Below are 21007 nucleotides of genomic sequence, written 5' to 3'. Positions count from 1 at the left end.
CAGAGATCCTGGACGTATCTCTGTCTAGACTAGGCCGTTATCGATCGGCGAGCATTTACCGTCTGAAGGAAATTAATAATCTGTGCTTTGTCCTGTTGGAAACAAGGCTTAAAGTACCAGGAGTCTGCAGCAGATTCCCCCAATGCTCATGTTTAGGAAAAGGAAATGGGCAGAAACATATGGAAAAATACTTGAACTTGTTGACCTTTATCATTTTTTTTGTGTTGTTTGTCTTCTTGGATATAAACAGAACTCCCCTGCTAAAACCCTACATGGAGAGACACTGGAGGAATTTGTTTAGCATCATTATTACAAAAAAATAGATGCAGCAATTGTTCATCCCTCCCAACATTTTTTTTGTGGAAATGTTGTCTTAACAAGCATCTGATGAATTAGTAGGGATTTATGAAAATTGGGCTTCATTTATCAATCTTTTATTAAAGTTATTTGTAAATGTGTTCATAAGCCAAACAAAATTAGAATACTTGCCGGATTTATAATTTTTTTTTAAATTTTATTTGTACTCACGTATGTATGTTGAGAAATGCCAATCAGCCGTAAATTACCAGGTGTATTCATGTCACAGCTGATTTCCATTTAGTGACACCCACAAAACTCCATAAAAAGCAAAGTTCAGAGAGAACTGAAAATGACAAAATGAGGACTAAACAGTGAAAGAGCACCTCCTAAGCGTGCAGTGCGCTAAATCTTAACGCAGCTCAGCCATCGCAGCGCATCAGCTACCACAGACACACGCTAACTCTTCCTTCTGTTATATGGTGCCATTACTTTTGTCCTAAATGATTGGCTAGTCTTACTTGTCTTTATTTTTTTTATAGATTTGTTTTGGATTGCTTTTTCCAAGTTATTCATATAAAATGGCAGAGTTTATCAAAAATTAATCTAAATTTAAACTATACTGTTTGAAGTCAGTCAATCACGGTTGGCATTAGTGAGTCTAATTATACGTATATTTACACAACCTCAGATTCTCTTGCAAGGATATGAACGCTTTTTTCTTCTTGTATAAATGCTCCTGTGAATGTTTTGTGAATACATTTGTTTGCATCCAGTTTCATAAATGACCTTGTGACCTGTAAATCAAGAAACTGAAAAAGAGCAAATGACCAGTGCTTTATGCTAATGAACTAGCACTTGCACTAATGATCAATTTATCATTATCATGCTGCTTTGTTCAAGGTGAAACACATTTGTTGAGGTTTTATAAAAACACATAGCCATGTCTATGTGTGTACAGGATGCTATTATCAGGGCTGTAGCATTCATGGTTCTTCTGTGTACTTGCCTTGGGTTGATTTTTTTTGTCTGTATTCTGGGAGTTTTGGATGTTTTGTATATATTAGGTTACTTACATCAGTATATGGATTCATTTTAGTGCATTCTCTGCTCCCAAGATACCTAATTCAGCTAATTAATCGCACTACCTTAGATGAAGTGAGTGTGTTAGAGTGGGGAAAACACTATAATGTGCAGGACAGGGGGTACTCCATGACGTTCAAAATTGCCCCTTGGTGTGAGTGTATGTGTGCAGGTGTTCTGTGATGGACTGGTGTCCCATCCAATGTGTGTTCCTGCCTCGTGTCCAGCGTTCCCAGGATAGACTCTGCATCCACTGCAATCCTGACTAGGTCAAAGTGATTCAACTGAAGATGAATGAATGGTATATTAGTAGAAAAAAGGTATTGAAACGATGGTAAATGGATATAAAATAAAAACTCTATATATGGCAATGAATTGATTTAATCACTCTCATAGGTATGCTTAATTTACATATAACAATATGTAAGATAATAATATAATACCATCTAAGAACCTTAATGTTTAGGAAAACAGCTTTACTGAAAAATGTATTGCACAGTAGTTCTTTATAAATATTACAATATATTTGTAATGCCTTTGGAACTGGACTGGTTTTATTTACCATTTTGCTGGTTTTTAGGCTGAATGCCTATTGAGCTGATTTTGTCACGCAGACCTGGCAACCCTGGATACTACAATGTCCCGGCGTGGCTATAACACTTTGGGGGTTAGGTGTGCTCTATTCGCCCTTATTCCGTGTGTGTGTAGTAATAACCGGTAGCTCTCTTTGTTATGATAAAACTCACCTTGTCAGACCTCCCGTCTCACAAAAGCTGACATAACTGAGAAGCTGAGGCATGGTGCCCCAAAACTGTCACCCAGAGGCCACAGATGCTGAAGCCTGAGACTGGATTGAGAGCCTCAAATACGACCCAAATGCTTCTCTCCTGTCTCTATATAAGGTTATTCCACCCTGACAAGGCGCATCCAAAACCATTCAGTATGAGGAAACAAAAGAAAGACTGTGGGAGACTGGAAAGCACCCTCTCTCAGGTCGGAACGCTCTGTACCAATATATTAGCATTAGCAAAGGAAGCAGTCCCACATGCCTGACCACATTAAAGCAAATGTTCCTCAGGAAACTTTTTATTGCCACAGGGTTTATTTTATTATTTTTTTAAGTAAATCAAACTCCACTCACATTTCCTTAGTGCATTTTTTTTATTTTCTGAAAGGATGTTGGACAGCTTGCATTTGTAAACTGAAGTTCTGGATTTTGTCACATACATGAATGATTCCTAGAAAAAAGATTTGATCGGTCATTCTAGCAAACGGATGTGAGATGGTGAAATTTAACAGATCATCATGTGCAGTGAATGATTTGTGTTTGTATTTTTCAGCAGTGCTGCACTCCTGCGCTGCATCAGTTGAATCATGGTGTGCTATTTCATTTGGAGATCTATACTATCGAGCCTTCGGAGCTTAAGCTAATTTTGCTAATGTGCTTTTTGTTGAATGGATGATGCCTGGGGGAGCACTTAAAAGCACAAATTAATCATCGGTAACACTCCCTCTACTGTGTGTTCATCTGCATTTCCTTCTCAACCTACACTCTCCCCCACACGAACATTAGTCTTTCTACAGATGCTACGCTTAGGATGTTACAGAAACATCCTAATTCTTAATTCTGAAATCTTTCTTGTTTAGTAGCCATAACAATTTCAGTCAGGGTCTCGTTCAAAGAATGAAAGTTTCTAAGTTCATGATATAATTTCAGCTCAAATTCTCTTAAAAGTGCCAAACTTTAGGATAACTGCACTTGATCTTAACTTCTATTTTAAGTTTCTCTTTCTATTATTAGCCAACTGTGATAAACAACTGTGACAGGTAGTGTAATCTTAGCTTGCCTACTAGCGTATGCTAGCATAACGGCGTTACATTTGAATTGCAAAGCTGTGAATATACAGTATGAAGGTGCTTATTTACTGAAATGCTTGTAAAGGTGGACTGAAAAGTAAAGTATATATAATTATCAGTTATTTGAGTCCTCTAGTCTTCTTCTGGAAAAAATAATAACCTGAATATTTGGATTTTATATGTGGATAATGAAAGATCAAAATTCATTTTAATAATTTAATGAAAGAAATATAATAGGCTATGGTTTTAGAACATGATTACAGCCAAAAAAACAACAACCTAAACAAAAAACAATCTAAATTGTGTTTGTAATGTGTGGACCACCATGATCCACCAGAACAGCTTCAATGCTTGGCATCAATTCTACAAGGCTCTGGACTGTACTAAAGCAATGATTCTTCCAAAAAGATAATACCTCAGGTGGTGTATTGATTATGGTTCTGGTGGAGAGCACTTTTAATCCAAAATCTTCAATAACTGTTCAAAGAACACTTGACTGTGACCGTGAAGGACATAGCATATGATTTATATGATTTTTATCTTCATCAAACCATACAGTAAGCCCTGGTTCCCTGTCCATGGGGGCGGAGTCATGCTAGAAGAGAGGACGCCCATCAGGAGAGAAATGTTTCATCATAAGATAAAAGTGATCAGGCAGAAAAACTTAGGATTGGTTTGCAGTGATACTTCACTCTAATGGACAAGTGAAGCTGAACCATAGTAGCAAAAACCAGTTTTTAATCAATTTAATTTTTCACCTGGCAAGAATGTTGAATAATTTCGGTTTTGGGGCTGTTGGTTGTTCTTGTTGAGGCATTTCCATTTAGCACAAACTGTTGGATTTGAGTTCTACACATTCACGAAAGATTAAAGTATAAGTCTTCAGTTAAGAAATTGTTAGATTTTAGGACTAACAATTATTAGGACTTAAAATAGAACGTTTCTGTAATACAACCCGCAGGACCCTAAATCAGACATTTCTAGTTCTCTGGTCCACTGGCTGATTTGTAAGATTCCTTGAGTTGCAGAGTGGGTTTGGGCAAGCCTTTTTCCACTATGTATCCTCCCCTCGGGCCATCTGCTCTCTCAGGGTCTCTTTCCCATCCGGAGTGGCTGACTACCGGTGGCCAGAGGGGCGACCCCAGACAGCTGAGGCTGATCAGCACACAGGCCAGTCTGGCAGAATTGTAGCTAAAGACCCTGAACTGTGCACTTCTACAGATATTTAGGTAGCAATTGCTTTTATAATTGCTACCAAAATATCTTTATAAGTGCACAGTACATGGAAATTACAAGAAATTTCTTGGCATATTGGATTTAAATGTACATACAGTAGTTAAGTAAAACTGTGGCACTTACATGTAACACTTTACGCATATTTTGCAAGTTCATCACATCTAAAAGTTCACAATACTAAATACTCAGACATAACACAATAGTTGTAAATAGCAACCAAATGTCTATAGAAATTACACTGAAAAGACTAGATAAGTAAGGAATGAAACACTTGGGATTGTGCAGTTTATGGGCAAACTGGTGTGGTGTAAGAAGAATAAAACACTCTAGGATGCGATGTTGTAGGAAAATAATCAACTTCCTCTTTTACCACACCAATTCGCCCTTGATTTCTTATTTATTAAAGAACGACATGTCATACCTTTTGTCTGTTGTGGTTGCAATTATGTTACATCATCTTGTCTTATTAACTTTCTTAATATCTTTTCTCCTGAAGTTAATAAAACAAAAACAGCTCATTACAGAGAAACTACAAAGTCATTGTTACAGCTGACTGTTACAAAGTACTGACACTGGAGACTCCTTCCAAAAATGCTAAATAAATGCTCTCTCTTTTTGTCTATTAAAAATTATGCAGTTGTTGTACAGTGCTACCAAAATGTTCCTTTTAAAGACTTAAAAGGAAAAAAACAACAACATTTTTTGTTAAGCCAGCAATTTGATCTATATTGAGCACAAAAAAATTAAATATAAATATTCAGCACTGGTGAGCCTTTTTCCATCTCTCCCTTTGTACACAGAGTACTGAGCCATCCTGCCATCTCTATTCGTCATATTTCAAAAAGCAAATGAAAGGGTTCACCTAAAGTTCAGATGCCAGATGAAGCTCTAATATCCAGCCCATGTTTATAGCAACATCACCACCATTTAGTAAAGATGTCTATAGTTAGATTACAGATCAAGCATATCATATAATTTCTTTCATACTTTTAACTTTGAATCTTCAATGCTTAGCCTCCAAACAAAATACAATATGTGCCATGTTTTCCTCCTAGCCGCTCAGGCAACCTCCATTCCATTATGTGATCATTTGCAGGCTCTGTCCCATGCAGCATTGCCCAGATCGGTGACATCATGTGTTTAAACTTATAAGCGGGTGGTCATGTGGCAAAGGCTTTAAAGAGAGCCGCTGGCATTGCGACTGCATGAAAAATTCCACATGTGGAGAGATCCAGGATGACTTGTGGTTTCCTGTGGGCCTCCACTGGTGCCACCGGATCTTTGGAAATCTAAAATTCCAGAGAGGTTATAGACTTACAGTTGTAGTAATTAGACAAAGACAAAACAGAGAAAGGTCAAAATCAGGAAGTACCATGAAAATAGGGCTAAGAAAAAACAAGCCTCGGAATGAACGACAATAAATGCACAATAAGACTGTGGCAAAACTAAAAAGATGAAATTGTATAAAGACGAACTAATTAAAACCTAACATAAAACAGGTGAACACAATCAGGTAACAAACTGACGACATGATAGGGGCGGAAACAGGACTAGAACAAGAACAAAAACATAAGCACATGATGCTTGTTGCCAAGGGAAAAGCAACATGAATGGGGGAATTTTGTCACAGTATCTATTTATGGCTTGGTAAACATTTCTGTTGACACATCTGTCAGAATAATTCCCATAAAGCAAGACTTATATTACCCCATATGGAAATGTGCGTTTCCATATACAGTACGACATACATTGGCACATATCGATTTTGCTTATATGTCCATATATGACACAATGTGCTAGAAATGAGCCATTTTCATTAATTTGCAGTAAGAACGCACTCTGTGTGCTTTATCAGGGTAGTCCATAATCAGAATTGTAACACAGGAATAAAAAAAAAAGCAGGACTAAAACAGGACTCAGAAAATGAGGCTAGGACTTTACTCTAAAAAGCAGCATAAGACTTTGTGACAAGACATAGAAACACCAAGTATATAAAGTAGAAAATCTAATCAGGGAGTAACACAGAACAGGCTGACACAATCAGGTAACAAACCAAATGACAAGACCGAGATGGAGACTGGACTATAGCAAAAACCAAAACATAAGCAAATGGGAACTGCAACACAAAGACTAATCCATTATATTTTAAATTTACAAACAGACTATATATTAAACAAATGTGCCACATGATGGTTCTGTGGTTACATTTTGTACTGAAGTTAGAATTTCAGTTGGTCATTATGTTACTAAAAGAGTCATGTTTAGATTTGTAACCAATGTCTGCATTCTACAACAATGTCTAAGTACTGTTTAAATCAACAATTCAAGCATTAATATTCATTAAAAATATTTAAATTAAATAAATGTAATAATTCTTAAAAAGGAATTGTAGTACGATTAGTGTGTTTGCTCTTAGAAAAAAAGCTTTTTTTAAAGGTTCTTTGGATAGTTAAGGCTTCTTAGCTTCTTAAAAGCATTCTTCATGGAAGCCCTTCTGATACAGTAACACTCTTCTGTAAGGTTCCCCAAAGACTCCGTAAGGGTACTAGATTTGACTTTTGTTTCTAAGAGTGTATAAATTCTATTTATACCACAGTGTGGTTGAATTCTTGAAACAACATTGATTTGCATTAATTTTCTAGAATCACATGGTTTTTCTAATAGTTCTGGTGCAGGAACGACTGTTTATAGCTGCTATAATGTAAGTAATAACAGGAAATAACTTGTTTTATGAATGTTCCACAACATTAAATGTAACTATGAACATTTAAAATGTGCCGTTAAAATGGTAATATTTGGCAAATCACTGTGGTATAAGTGGAATAACACACTTTGAGCCATGCTGTTATATGAAAATAATCCAGCTCAGGGTGGTAAGGTATCACACCACCCCAGTGTGGATTAATTTTGCATAACAGCACAGTCTGAAGTGTGTTATTCCTTGCGTATCAACCACACATCCACATCCACACATACATATATATATATATATATATATATATATATATATATATATATATATATATATATATACATATACACACTGCATAGGACAAGTTGAAGTTTAGGTCAAGGCCCAGGCTGGTGGAAAGGAATTTTTTTAAAAGTCCTCCATAACTTGCTTAACTCATGCTTGCCAGAGTGTGATTTCTCCTCAAGGATAAGTGGCTTAATGGGCTTGAATGGGCAATATGTTTGAATCGGGCTCTATTGTAAATGGCCTGTCACTTCTCCAGTCCCCACCAATTACATGCAACACTCTGCAAATCTCAGGAGGTATTAGTGCCTCAGGACAATCAGGCTGGAATGTTCTCCAGGGCTCTCTCTTTGTGTTTTCCAAGTTAAGTGAAAGCAAAGAAGTGCGAGCAGCCCTGTCAAGTGGGCAAGCAGATCACAAGACTGCCAGCACCACCAGCGTGTACTCATATACATACACGTATGTGTGTGTGTGTGTGTGTGTGCCAAAAAAACAGACTGCGTATTGAAACAGGACCCCATATTTAGGAATGAGCCCATGAGGACCTGCTCATATTTCATGGTGCAGTGTGTGAATATTTGTGTATGTATATGAATCATCCCCACACTGCACATGACTACTGTTTCCTCTGTTCCGTGTTGGGATGCTTTGTGTGTGACTCAAATTTTCTTTTACTGAATTCCAGGAGACTTTTCATGCAATAATGTGCTGAAAACTGCTACTATACACTTCATTCTATAGATGGCTATTTTCCAAACCAACTATTGGGCTTGTCTGATGGCATGGTACAGGTGTGTTAAGAGACCAGAGAAAGCAAAAATGTGAAGAATCTGGGCTCATTAAAACATTTTAAAAATTCACCAAATGCTTCTGTAGGAGCATTGCAAGGAAACTACACTCACGGTATAATCACAAAGGTGAGCCAGATTAGTTCATCCCTCAGCAGCAGGTAAAGTCCAGTCTAGTCAACTTGTATTATCATCAGACATCTCTAAATCCTAGCTGATCCCAATCCTTAAAATACTTTATAGGAATACACCAGTTTTTTTTTTAACCTAATCTTAATTTACTGTATCTACAGCTTATATGTGATTGCCATGGATTTTGTCAATTTGACAAATTTAAGAATTTTTACATTTTTTTCTATACTAAGAAAAGGAAAAGAAATCTGTTTCCTCGAAGGGCAGTTGATGGATTCTGGCAGTAAAATCATCATTTAAAAATAAGAATATACTACAGTAAAGTGTTAATTCAAACCTATAAACATTACACTCTAACACATTTGGAGTTCTTAAGGAGGTTTTATGTAAACTTTCCAACACTGTAGCAATACAATAAAAATAATAGTTCCAGGTTACTTATGTTTTCCTCATTCTTCATTCTGAAAAAGTAGTTCCTTCTCTGCAAAGGATTAAGAAACTGGTATTGGGTATTGATCCAACACCATGCTCATTTACTCATACTCCTAAAAAAATACTCTGATACCAACATCCAATACTGTGTGACGTAAGCTTAGTGTGTGTTGTCAAACTAATAAACAGATCTGAAGCGATCTGAACATATTTCACAATTGGTGATGCTAATCAGCACAAAACAGACTACAGACAGTACTCTGGAAATATCAAAAGAAGGAACTAAGGCATTTTCTTACAATTCAAGCAATGCAATAAAACATCTTTATGGCTTTTAAACAGTATCTTTACCAGAGAATGCGAGGGCAATGGCATGCACAGCAGTATCAATAAGTGTGGTTATTAAATATGAGTACAAGATACCATGAATTTGTGAAACACAAAGGTATTTGTGAGCGTAGAGCAGTGAAGCGAGCGTGCAGAGGAACTCATGCGTGTGGGAGCATTTCACTTCTGCGAGCACTGAGACACGCATGCTTCCTTTTTCCTTGCTCACCAGAATCTACTCTTTGTTTATGATTAAAGCTGTAATTCACGGCACCTTGAGAGCGTTTGTAGTGACCACACTCTCTGATATTGCTCTGCATGCTTAGGTCAGCTATTAAAGATACTGTTTAAATGCTAAAACATCTTAAATATTGATCATTTATAGTATGATATTGCTCTGCATGCTTAGGTCAGCTATTAAAGATACTGTTTAAATGCTAAAACATCTTAAATATTGATCATTTATAGTATATATTTAATGCTATAACATCTTAAACTCGGAAAAAAAAACCCAGAGCTAAATAAAATGTTCCATGATGCCACTGGTTACTTAATATTAAGTAGGTTAGTAATTTTGGTATCTGTATCAATGAGTACCGAAAAACATGTGCACATACTCATTCTGAAAAAAATGGTATGGGTGCATCCCTAAAAAATACATTTCATGTAAACATTTCATTGACTTCCATTCTAAGTGTGTTTGGAGGAAAAAAAGGTTCTGTTCTTTTTTTTCAGTATAGGGAAGTGTTGAAATTCTTGTCTATGGTAATCAGACATGCACTACAAAAGTGGTGGACGGAGAATAGGCTAAAAAACATTCAAATATTCTTGTAATTATTATTTTACGTTCTACTACACTGTAAAATAACAACTCAGGACTGGTAAGTCCATCAGTTCCGTGCTGATTATTTCCCGTGTTGACTGTACGCAGCAGTTGGGGTGCAGTTTGGTCTTGCAGCTGGAGCCACCTGGCTCATTTTTGAAGCTTGCTTTAGTGCTTATAAATGAGTCCTGTGCCCCGGAGCAGTCCAGCACCACTGTGTCTTTCTTGTGGTTAAGTGCTGATTAAACAATTTAGCATGGCAATCAAAGAGGTGAAGGAAGAGGGGCAGAAGGTGCAAGGCTTTATTGGGCTTTCTGGCTGCATGACAGCTCGTCTGATCCTGCTCACCTTCTGTTTCATTTTATTATAACAGCACGATTAATGCGGCACATTCTGTGTAGCTGAGAATAGAGAGTGAGAAAGAGGAATGGCAGGCAGCCTTGGGTCGGGGTGAGCGCCGGACTTGGCAAGCAAAGGTGTTTTCTTTTTTGCTCAAGCTAATTTGGGAGGAAGGTGACACTAGACTGAACTAGACCCAAACTAGCTGGGTGAAATAAGATGAAAGGAAAAAGTGAACATTTGGGAATTGTTTCAGTCAGGAAAAGTTTACAGACACTGCTGTGGCTTCAATGCTTCATATGAAACTGTAGCTTTTTAGTGCTATAACATGTGCTGGTATTATGATTATTTTTTTTCCTTTGAAACTGCTTAAGCAGTAACCATGTACCCATAAGTCATTTTTAACATAAAGTTAAAGAGTCAGAGATAAACATGAATAAATGTAGACAAAAGCAAACAGACAAATCATTACAGGAAATGTTTCTTTCAGCTTACATTTGTCAAGCACAACTGATATAAACCTACATAAACATTTATAAAAGCTCATTCCAGCTAGCATCAACGTTTGCAAAGATTGCTTTTGCCAGTTCTGATGTTATGTGATGACACCTGAGTTATATGACATACATTTTTTTGCTGATTTAACATTGGATTATAACACTGTTTGGGCTGACATGTTATAATGTCATGACAACTGACTTTGTAGCTCGATGCACTTCTGGTATGTCACACCAGGAATACTCTGAGCTTCTGATAAGTCATGCTGCAGTCATGTATATACAGCATAACTCATTTAAAGGTAAGAGTCATTATCACTCATTTAAAGGTAAGAGTCATTATAACTCATTTAAAGGTACTTTGTCTAATGCTGATGCTGTGCGCAGCCATGTTGATTTGATGTCACTTGGAGGAACTAGGAGTTGAGGAGACTATCCAGAGTTCCCAGGTAAGACTTCCAAGTTGAAAGGGTGTTTTCTTAGGGTTTTTCCTGGTCAGAGGTCAGGATTTACAAATTACGACTTCTAGTCAAATGCAGTATCAGACATGAGCACATAAATCATAGCGTCATAGTATTGTCATGAGTATTTCTAAAAATGTTTCTCATACCCAAGGTCACTAAATAAGGAGTAAACCACTTAGGTGTGCTGTTATAGGAAAATAATCAACAGTGGGATGGTGTGATGTAGTTCAATTTGCCAATGATTACAATTTTTAATTTATTAATGAACGACATGTCTGCTTTTTAACCATTAATGTTGTGGAACATCTGTGAGACAAGTTAGTTCCTGTTATCACTTACGTTATAGCAGCTATAAACAGTCATTCCCTCACCATTTCTTTTTTTTCTTGAAGTTAATAAACAAAAAATATGCACAGCTTGGTATGTTACCAAGTAATCGAAAAACCAATGACTTTCCCATGGTGGAAAACTTACTGAGTGTTAGACTTTGGAACTGGAGACTCCTTCCATGGACTCCTTCCATTTTCAATAAACATCTTCTTACATAAAACTCCATTATATCAACAATTATGTATGTTTCTTTTTGTTATATAACACATTTTCTTTTGTTTTTTTAGCCTTAGACTATGTAGATCATCTGCTGTACAAGTCCCTGTGAATGAGTTGTTGCTATAGAAAAAAATCTAACATTAGAATGAACTCATAAATATAAAAGTTAAATCAGATTTAAGAGTCAGTAGTGCTGTGCTAAAATGATTTATAAATATTTTGATTTCAAGGCTTCATGCCAGCTCTGTCTTGTGTAAGCTGCACACTTTATGTTAGAAATGACATACAGTAAATATACACAGTATGACCCATGCAACAGAAACGTGCGAATCCAAGTTAAGAAAGAGGAATGGCTTCTGTGATTAAGTCTTCCAGCATCTCTCTATCAGCAACTGTCAGCGGGGAACCGTTGCTTGACCTCCACTTTGCCAAGATTAAACTCAATGCCCTCTTTTCTTTCCTTTTGTATCCTGGGAGCTTGTGTGAAAACTGGACATGGTGAACGCTGTTGCTCTGGGGTGGTATTAACTTTGTGAAATTGTCATGAAGGTGTTGTGAAGCTTATATTATGCTACACTTAGTGTGGACATTTATTTATCAAATCCTATCCGAGTGTGTGAATTGTGGAGAAGTGTGCTGGCATACGTGCGCGTGTGTGCTTGAGAATCCCCCCCTCCTCTTCTAATAGAAGCCAGGTGGTGTGTGGAGACTGTAAATGTTTTCCCATGGATTTCTGTGGTTGGCCGAGCCTTAATAGATTCTGACTTGACGGCATTACATGCTTTGTCATACAGCGAAACAATAGCGTTCACATCCCCCCCAAGTCTCTTCCTTCAGCCTCTCCTCATAAACTGCTGGGCTTTTTGTGTGCTGGTTTAGACGAGCTCTCTGTGGAGATGGATGGTGCATGCTTCAGGGGCAAACCGCAAGCAACTTGCAATAATGTCATCATATTATTGTATTCTCATATCCACTCATCCGGTCATTCAGTCTCACACTCCTTCATTCACTCTTTCACATCATTCGCTTTATTAGACGTCTACACAATCTTCATTAATTTAAACTGACACCTAAACAAAAACCGGAGAACTGTAGCTTTAAGACATTTCCCTTCCTTCCCATCCGATCCCCTCATCTAAACCCAGATATATACCACATGTGTGGTTTCTCCGGAAAACTGGAGGCACGGCTTGGGAATATTCGCTCAGGAAATTTATAGCGCATGCCTCAGACAGGCTTGAGTGGGACGGGGGGAGGTTCCACGCCTTGAATCCATTAAGACGGGAGAGTAATCCCCCCAGGATTCATGGGGCCTGTCATGGGACCTCCAGACCTCAAAAAGACGGCCAATCAGAGCTCGGAGAAATCAGGCCCTGAACATCTGGGCATTTTCCCATTGAAGCTCATTGGTCAGTCCAGAGCTCTGGGCTCAAAGGCATGCAGGCAACAAGTAAAAGTGATCAGATGGGATTTTATCTACTTTTTATTTTAATAATATCTCCTGGATGTACATCAGCCAATTTGAGCTGCCCATGATGAATGCATATACATTAGCTTTAAATGTTTTTGTGGATAAAAAAATGGCTGGACTGGCATTCCATCAGGGGTTAATTCTGCCATGGTGCACCCAGTGTTCCAGGGATAGACGCCGGATCACTCTGTAATCATTCACCACGATGAATGAATGAATAAAAAAATGCCACAGCTTGACACAATTTTCTAAAACCCTCAGACCTCCTAAAAACCATAAAGCACCCTGCTAAAAATGGTATATCCAAAATAAATTAATCATAAAGCGTTAAATCTCTGACAGGTTCTATGTAGAACCCTACAACATAGTGTTTCACTGCCTCTGTATTCCAGGTAGAACCCTTTTAAGAGTCTAAGGCCTTTTAAGAGGCTAATTATCCAGGAAACCCCTAAAAGAGCCCTTGAAGTACCAAGACAGTTAACTAAATTAGAAACACCTGACAGGTTCTAGGTGTAAAATAATGACCAATAATTTGGAGTTTGTTCCACACACTTATCCAGTTAATACATGCTGTATATTCTGAAAAACAAAATGGTTATTTAAGAGTTCTTTGGATGATTAAGGGTTTTTAGTTTCCAAAAAAATGCTCTACTTGTAACAATTTCTGATGGGAAACACTTTGTTGTGCATGTGTTTTCTCTGGGTGCTCCAGTTTCTTCCAACCTCCTAAAAACATGCTGGTAGGTGGATTAGCTGGTCTAAAGGTGGACTAGCTTGTCTTCAGATGTCCCTCTCCAGGAACCCTTCAGTGTTTTATGTAGAACCCTACAAGAGTGTTTACTATAAAATTAATTAATTAATAATAATAATAATAATAATAATAATTATTATTATTATTATTGTTTACTTTTATTTATTTATTTATTTATTTTTTGGGGGGGGGGGGGCTAAGAACCCTTAATTATTAAATGAACCCTTAAAGTGTTAACTGGGTAAATCTGTGGTATAAACTGCAATGTTGGCCATTATTTTCTTATTAATACCTAGAACCTGTCAGGCATTTAAAATTTAGCTAAATGGTCTTGGTACTTGGTAAACTCTTGGGAAAATGGTGTCTAATGAAATTGATGAAATGTTTTGCAACTTTGTACCTAAAGTATACATATGCATTGTCCACAAATCTACATAGAGCTGTTCATTTGCAGAGTATTTTCTCCTTGTTGAAATAGTTTTAAAAGAAAAATACCAGAAATGTCATTTTTTCGTAGATATCCATGTCTTTTGTTGTACAGTCTATGAAAGTGGAGCACCTGTTGGTTCAGATAGGAGTCAGCGACCTTGTGTTGCCAAGATAGGAACGTTTTCCATTGCCATTCCACTAGGAAAGAAATAAGCCGTGTCTCTATGTGTCCATGTACTGTATATAGACATGTAGAAATTTCTAATTCAGTAACAAATCCTGAAAACTCCTCGAGTCTACCAGTTCCTCCTAATCGCAGTTTGAATAAAACCAGCTTCTGACTTTATGTTACTCCTACAATAGCACTAAGGAATATGAAATCGTGTAACTTAAATGTGTTTGTAGGAGAAAAAAAAACAACAAATTGCAACAAATGAGAATGTGGCCAGCAATTATCATATCTGAGTGCAAAAGTTTGCATACCCTTAGAACAAAAGGAAACGATTATTGCAAGGAATAAAAATGCTCCAATCATGTGTCATTATAGCAATAGGAGAACCTTAGGAGATGTTTTCAAATCCACTGTAAGGTTTGTTTGTTTATTCGGAACAACTTTTAGATTGTAAAATTAACTTCCTTTTTCTTTTCCCCCAAATCAATTGGGATGCATACTTTTGCATTCAGGTGTATACTTATAAAGAGGGATATATTGAGTATATTGCCTATATTTCATGCCTGTATGCAATGAGGAAACAACTCACTTATCCTTTATAAGCTTAAACACGTTAAATGAAGTGACAGTGATGCCTGTTTGTGTCCATAATTAGGCTGAAAGAGAAAGAAATGTGGTGTGTGCTCAAAGAGTTTGTCACTGTTTAGAGAACAGATAAATGCGTGATTGGGTCGTGCCAAAACAAGCAACCCCAGTGAGATGGAGCGGAGAGCCATTCACATGCTGATGGCCACTTCCTGCCCTTACATCAACTATTGCTTCCTCTGTGTCTGTTCTAGAGGCTGTGGTCTAGCCATAATAATCTTCTCTAAGATAACTTCAGTCCATAGCTTATGTACTGTGGGGTGCAGAACATCAAGGACCAAAGAAGGATGATACCACTGACTTGTTGGATGTCGCCACGATAATGGGAGAAAAAAAACCTGTAAACTTCTAAAATCGAACAAAGGAGAGTTGTGGCTCCTTTGATTTCATGTGAATTAAGTCATTAAAAAAAGGAATGAACGCCAGCGCTGCTCCTAACTCTAACGTTATACTTTGTAACTTTTAATATAAATTGATTTTTTATGAATTTGCAAGTGTGAAATCATGTGAATTTTTTTTTGGAAGTCCAAAACTTTATCTAGTTGCTTTATTTGTGGTTTCCTCATCACAAAAAATACATACTGGCAAATTGATTAAGTGTTTTTTTTCCTCTTATATCACAATCGGTTTGCCAGTTTGCCAAAGTGTTTTACGCTTCTTATACACAGCAATAGGCCAACACTTAACATTTCTTATTTCTTGAAGAATGATCTGTCAATTTTTTATCTGTTTATAGTTATATTTCGTGTTGTTGAACCTACAGTACGGGAAAAGAGTTAGTTAGTTCCTGTTATCCCTTATGTTATAGATGCTATAAACAGCTGTTCCTTGCCTGTCTCTTTCGTTTCTCCGTTTCTCTAAAAAATCTGCAGCTTGTCGTGTTACTGAGAACCCACCTGAAGACTTTGCTGTGGGGGAATATTTTCCTTCTGAGTGTTACAAGCATTGAAACTGGAGACTCCTTCCATAAATGTTAAATAAATGTCTCCTTACAGAAAACATCATGTCAGTGATGACACAATTTACTTAACATGTTCATGTGGAAGGTCCACCATAACAGCACAAGTCCCTATGTATGTTATTATAATTAAGATTAATCAACACATTCTGACCAATCAGAATCAAGAATTCAGTATTTAACCAAAGACTTTCTGTAAGATGTGTCGTCGTGTGGCGTTCACTAGTGGTTTGTGGCTGATGTGTGATCATCTAATGGAAATGTTCAAGTTGAAGGCCACTCTAATGGACATGCTAGGCAGGAGTCCAGCCGCTGACAAGACTGTGATGTGCAGCTCTGGGATCTCGTCAGGTTCTCTGATCGAATGGGACAGGTTGTCTGGGTGTGCGAGAGCTGAGCTTTGCACTACTCCATGTCCTGCAGTCTGTCTGCACCGAGCAAGCAGAGCCCAAAATAGAAAGCTGGAAGTTCTCAGTGGGGAGGACTCTCTCTGTCAGGCTGACCTCAAATATTTCTGTGTTACCAACTTGATCTGAAGTGAAATTCATCTGGATTGTATTGAGAGACTGTTCTGTGTAGTCGCACTAACCCCACCCCTCATACTACTCTTAACCATTCGAAACTTTGCGAATTGTAGTATTCTATTCGGCTATTTTAAGCCTGATCCAACATGGTGTCAAGTTTTATAAAAAGATTTCAACGTTTGAAAATGTATGAGCTCTAACCCCTCCCTTAACCTTAACCTTTGTAACTTTTCATACTAAATGAGACATGAAAATTATTAAAAATTTGCCAGTATGAAACCAGAACATTATGAGAAGATTTTGCATTTTAAAAAAAAAACACCGTTTTGAAAACATTAGTTCTTTAGTTGGAAGTTAACAGCTAGCAATTTTAGAGTAGCAGAAATTTAACAGCTAACAAATTGAGATTAGCAGAAAGTTCACAGCTAACAATTTGAGATTAGCAGAAAGTTCACAGCTAACAATTTGAGATTAGCAGAAAGTTAACTTGTGTTTCTGAAACCTTTTTTTTATTCTAATACCTGATATATTTTGAGACAGAGCTACTCCTTCCAAGACTCCAAAGCTTGGCATTTATGGACATTCTGTCTTTTCCTCTAAATAAATGGATGCACTGAGTAAACTTGTGTGTAACAATAACTTAATATAGTACTGACTCTGTACGTCCTGTTGAAACCTACAGAGCTAAAGTAATCGAATTGACCTTTCTTTTTTCTAAGTGACCAGCCGGTGCTGTCTCCAAGCCAAACATTCCACTGCAAATCCCACATGAGGGGAAATGTTTGGCCCCAACCTTTGACCTTTGACACATATACAGAGGCGAGGCAGATGCCGTCCATGTTCTCCCAGGAGGTTTTTCCATCAGATGACTCTATTACAGAATAAAGCAGAGACGAATGATTGCAGAATGATTGGCAACAGGATCTCAGACATAGAGAGTGAATAAGCTGCTAGTCATTTCTAATGATGATTACAGAGTGCATTGGGAAGCACGCCCGCCTCATTTTCTGTGAACAGCGTTTAGGGTATAGCACACCCTATATCACTCACGTTAAAATAATGCATATCCTTCCCCATCTGTCTTCTGTTTCCGCTCCAGGCTGCTTTTTTTCTTCCTTTTTTAAAATCCCAGCCAGCAATCTCTGCTTCAGCCGATCTCTGCTTCAGCCCTTCAGATTAGAGAAGTGAAGCTTGTAACACACAGCAGTCGACCCTGTCTTATAAACTAATTCAGGATAAGGCGCTTGTTAGGAAGAAGGCAGGTGTGGAGCTCCACGGGTTCAGTCATTATACCACCTGCCCATCTTTATTACCTGAGCTTCAGTGGCAAAGGCAATTCCATTTGAAATAAATCAGTGGAAAAAAACAAACGTTTGCAAAATTGGAAGCAGGAAAATGTCTAAAACTCCAATCAGTTAATATTAAACAATTAACACTTGAGGGATTGATTACACAGGGCCTATGTCTCAGGGACTTCAGGGAAAAAATATATATTACTTGTATATATCATAAAATATATCACTCTATATATATATATATATATATATATATATATATATATATACACATGTGTGTGTTTGTGTGTGTATATATATAAAATGATAAATTGTTGTTGTTGTTATTATTATTATTAATATTAATAATAATATTATTATTATACTGTAGATAATGATGTTTCTGTGTAAGTGCATGCTGCTTTAGTGTGTGTGTGTGTGTATAAAATGACAAAATATTACTATTATTATTATTATTATTATACTGTAGATAATGTTTCTGTGTCAGTGCATGTTGCTTTAGTGTGTGTGTGTGTGTGTTTGTGTGTGCGTGTGTGTGTGTGCGTGTCAGAATGTCAGTCACTCATGGCACACACAAGTAGGTAGTGGAGCAGAGAATGTGAGCGGAGAGAGAGAGAGACAGAGAGAGAGAGAGTGTGTGTGTGTGTGTGTGTGTGTGTCCTGGCTGAAGTAGAAACTTCAGAAAGTGAAGCTCGAGGCGGTGCGCGTGTCTCCCACTCGGATAATCCACCTCTGAGGTTTTCCTTCGTTCTTCCAGAGGGACTGTATGGCTTTGCGCGTGGGCTTTGCGGGAACCCGAACCGCGGCGTGTTGCGGGTGCGGGGCAGTGCGGAGTCATGCGGGTTTTTAGGCGCACGCGAGCGTTTGAGGAGCGACAGCGCGGAGGAGTGAAGCGGCTTTACAATGACAGCGAGTGAGCTGAAACTGCGGCGCTCCTTCAGCCAGCAGCTCCGCTTCTCCACATGCAGAGCCTGGGCTTTACTGGGCAAAAAGGGCCGCCAGAGGAGACTCGCAGGTCAGTGATGAGCAGAGCCACAAATCATATCCTCATGGGTATGACATGCAGACCTGTTAATAACCTCATGCAACCTGATGCACTTCATACATCTTCTTCCCAGGATCATTTCTGTATGCAGTGTTACTTTTACGCATCTGAATGTAGCATTTGATCTGGAAATTGCTTCTCATAACATCATGCAGGTGTTGACTCTTAGAAATAAAGATACCAAAGTGTACTTTTCCTTGTTGGTGCATGTTTTGTACCTTTATTGTGTACCTTTTTTACCTGGGAAGGTGCATGTGCTCTACCTTTAATTAGCTTTAAGAGTAAAAGGTACAAAGGTATGAAGATAAAGCAGGGGCACTTGATTGTAGGAAAAGTACAGTTTTATTTCTGAGTGTTGAGTTAAATAACTGAAGGTCTTCACCAAACCTTTGTACACATTTTACTGAATTAACAAAGTTCCCTTACTTTACTTCGTGACTAAAGCATACACAGCCTAGGTGCCATTACAGAAGTCATACACTCTGAGTCATAAAGGTACTTTCCCTTGTGGCGGTACCATCAAGGGTACATGTTTTGTACCTTTAGTGTGATTTTTCACCTGAAAACATGAATATAGTGCACCTTTAAAAACCTAATCTAAGGTACATCACATGCACATACATCACATTGGTGGTACCACTCCAGCGACAAGAAAAAGTACAGTCTGCTACCTTTATTTCTCAGACTGTTTCCCATAACAAACGGATACACAGGCTGCTAAGGAGATACAAATTGGAAAATGTGTTAAGAATCCCTTGCTTGAGTGTTGCAGGAGGGAACTGGAAAATTGTGTCCTTTTTTTAAAACCCACATGTCAGTCATTATGATTCAGGGCACAGTCGCTGCATCAGCTTGTTTTATTTAGAGGAGGGTTAATCAGAGGTGTAGTACAGCAAAGCCTTTTTCCTAGAGACAAGACTATATTTCAGGCAGCCTTGTCCCGTAATCCTGTCTGGATCAAAACAGGATCTCAGTGTGATTTAAAGGAATATTGATGGAAACACATTTTTCCTGTTTTCAAGATCATATTTTTATGTTTATCCTCTTGTGTGTGTGTGTGTGTGTGTGTGTGTGTGTGTTGGGGGGGGTATGTTTTTGCTATGTGTTTTGGAAGCATGCAGTAAAATTTCTGTAATTAATAATACCCAGGGGTCTGAAGCTGATACAGACAGTTACACCATGGTGTTAGTGATCATGCTCACTAATAAAAAGAATAAAAAACATGAATGCACTAAAATAGACTGGAGTTCCTTATGACCACTAGATGTCAGTCAGTGCAATATGGTGCTTTCTTGGCAAGATCCTGAGTGTTGAGTGTTCAGCCTATGTGACCATGTTTAAAAATACTCTATTAATTGCTGATTATTATTTTTAGCAACAGTCTGTCAGTCCTAAGTCCTTACACACACAGCATTCATAAATATTCGAGGTAGAGCCCTACTACAGAGTGTTTCCCTATGTAAAAGGGCTCCAAGAAGTCTGTAATTATGCAGTGAACCCTTAAAGAACCCTTGTAGGACCCTTTTTCGAAGGGTGTGTGTGTTAACTGGGTAAGTGTGTGTTGTACAGACTCCAAATTATTACTCATTATTTTCGTCTTAATACCTAAAACCTGTTGGGTGTTTTAAGGTTAGCTTTGGTACACTCTTAGAAAATAGGGTTATTTCGTAGTTCATTGGAACTTATTGTGTAGTCCAAGAAGTACCAAAGTTGCAGTTTAGCAAAATGCAATCATGGTTCTAGGTATTTAGAATAAAATAATAACCAAAAATTTAGAGTTTGTACCACATACCTACACGAGTATACAAACTCTTTGGAAAAAATAGAGTTCTTCAAGGGTTATTTGAGGATTTTTTGGATAATTAAGGGTTCTTAAAGGTTCCAGAAAGAGTTCTCTTTGTTGCAGGGTTCTGCAA

General features: G+C 37.7%; 1 protein-coding gene across 4 annotated transcripts in view; it reads left to right on the top strand.

Moving 5' to 3' along the window:
* The window catches only part of stard13b (StAR-related lipid transfer (START) domain containing 13b), a 124817-nt gene that overhangs the window by 53800 nt on the left and 50010 nt on the right, over positions 1-21007 (top strand). The window contains exon 1 of one of the 4 annotated variants that reach the window (XM_026934856.3): positions 18646-19061. The exons of the other annotated variants lie outside the window; for them this stretch is intronic. Coding sequence (XP_026790657.1) covers positions 18950-19061 — 112 coding nt within the window. The 5' untranslated portion in view covers positions 18646-18949. Of the gene's footprint in view, positions 1-18645; positions 19062-21007 lie in introns of those variants that run through there. 4 annotated transcript variants of the gene reach the window in all.

This window comes from Pangasianodon hypophthalmus, chromosome 14 (genome assembly GCF_027358585.1).
Source record: "Pangasianodon hypophthalmus isolate fPanHyp1 chromosome 14, fPanHyp1.pri, whole genome shotgun sequence".
Classification (NCBI taxonomy): domain Eukaryota; kingdom Metazoa; phylum Chordata; class Actinopteri; order Siluriformes; family Pangasiidae; genus Pangasianodon; species Pangasianodon hypophthalmus.
Note: the sequence above shows the minus strand (reverse complement) of the source record. Positions and strands in the feature narration are given on the sequence as shown.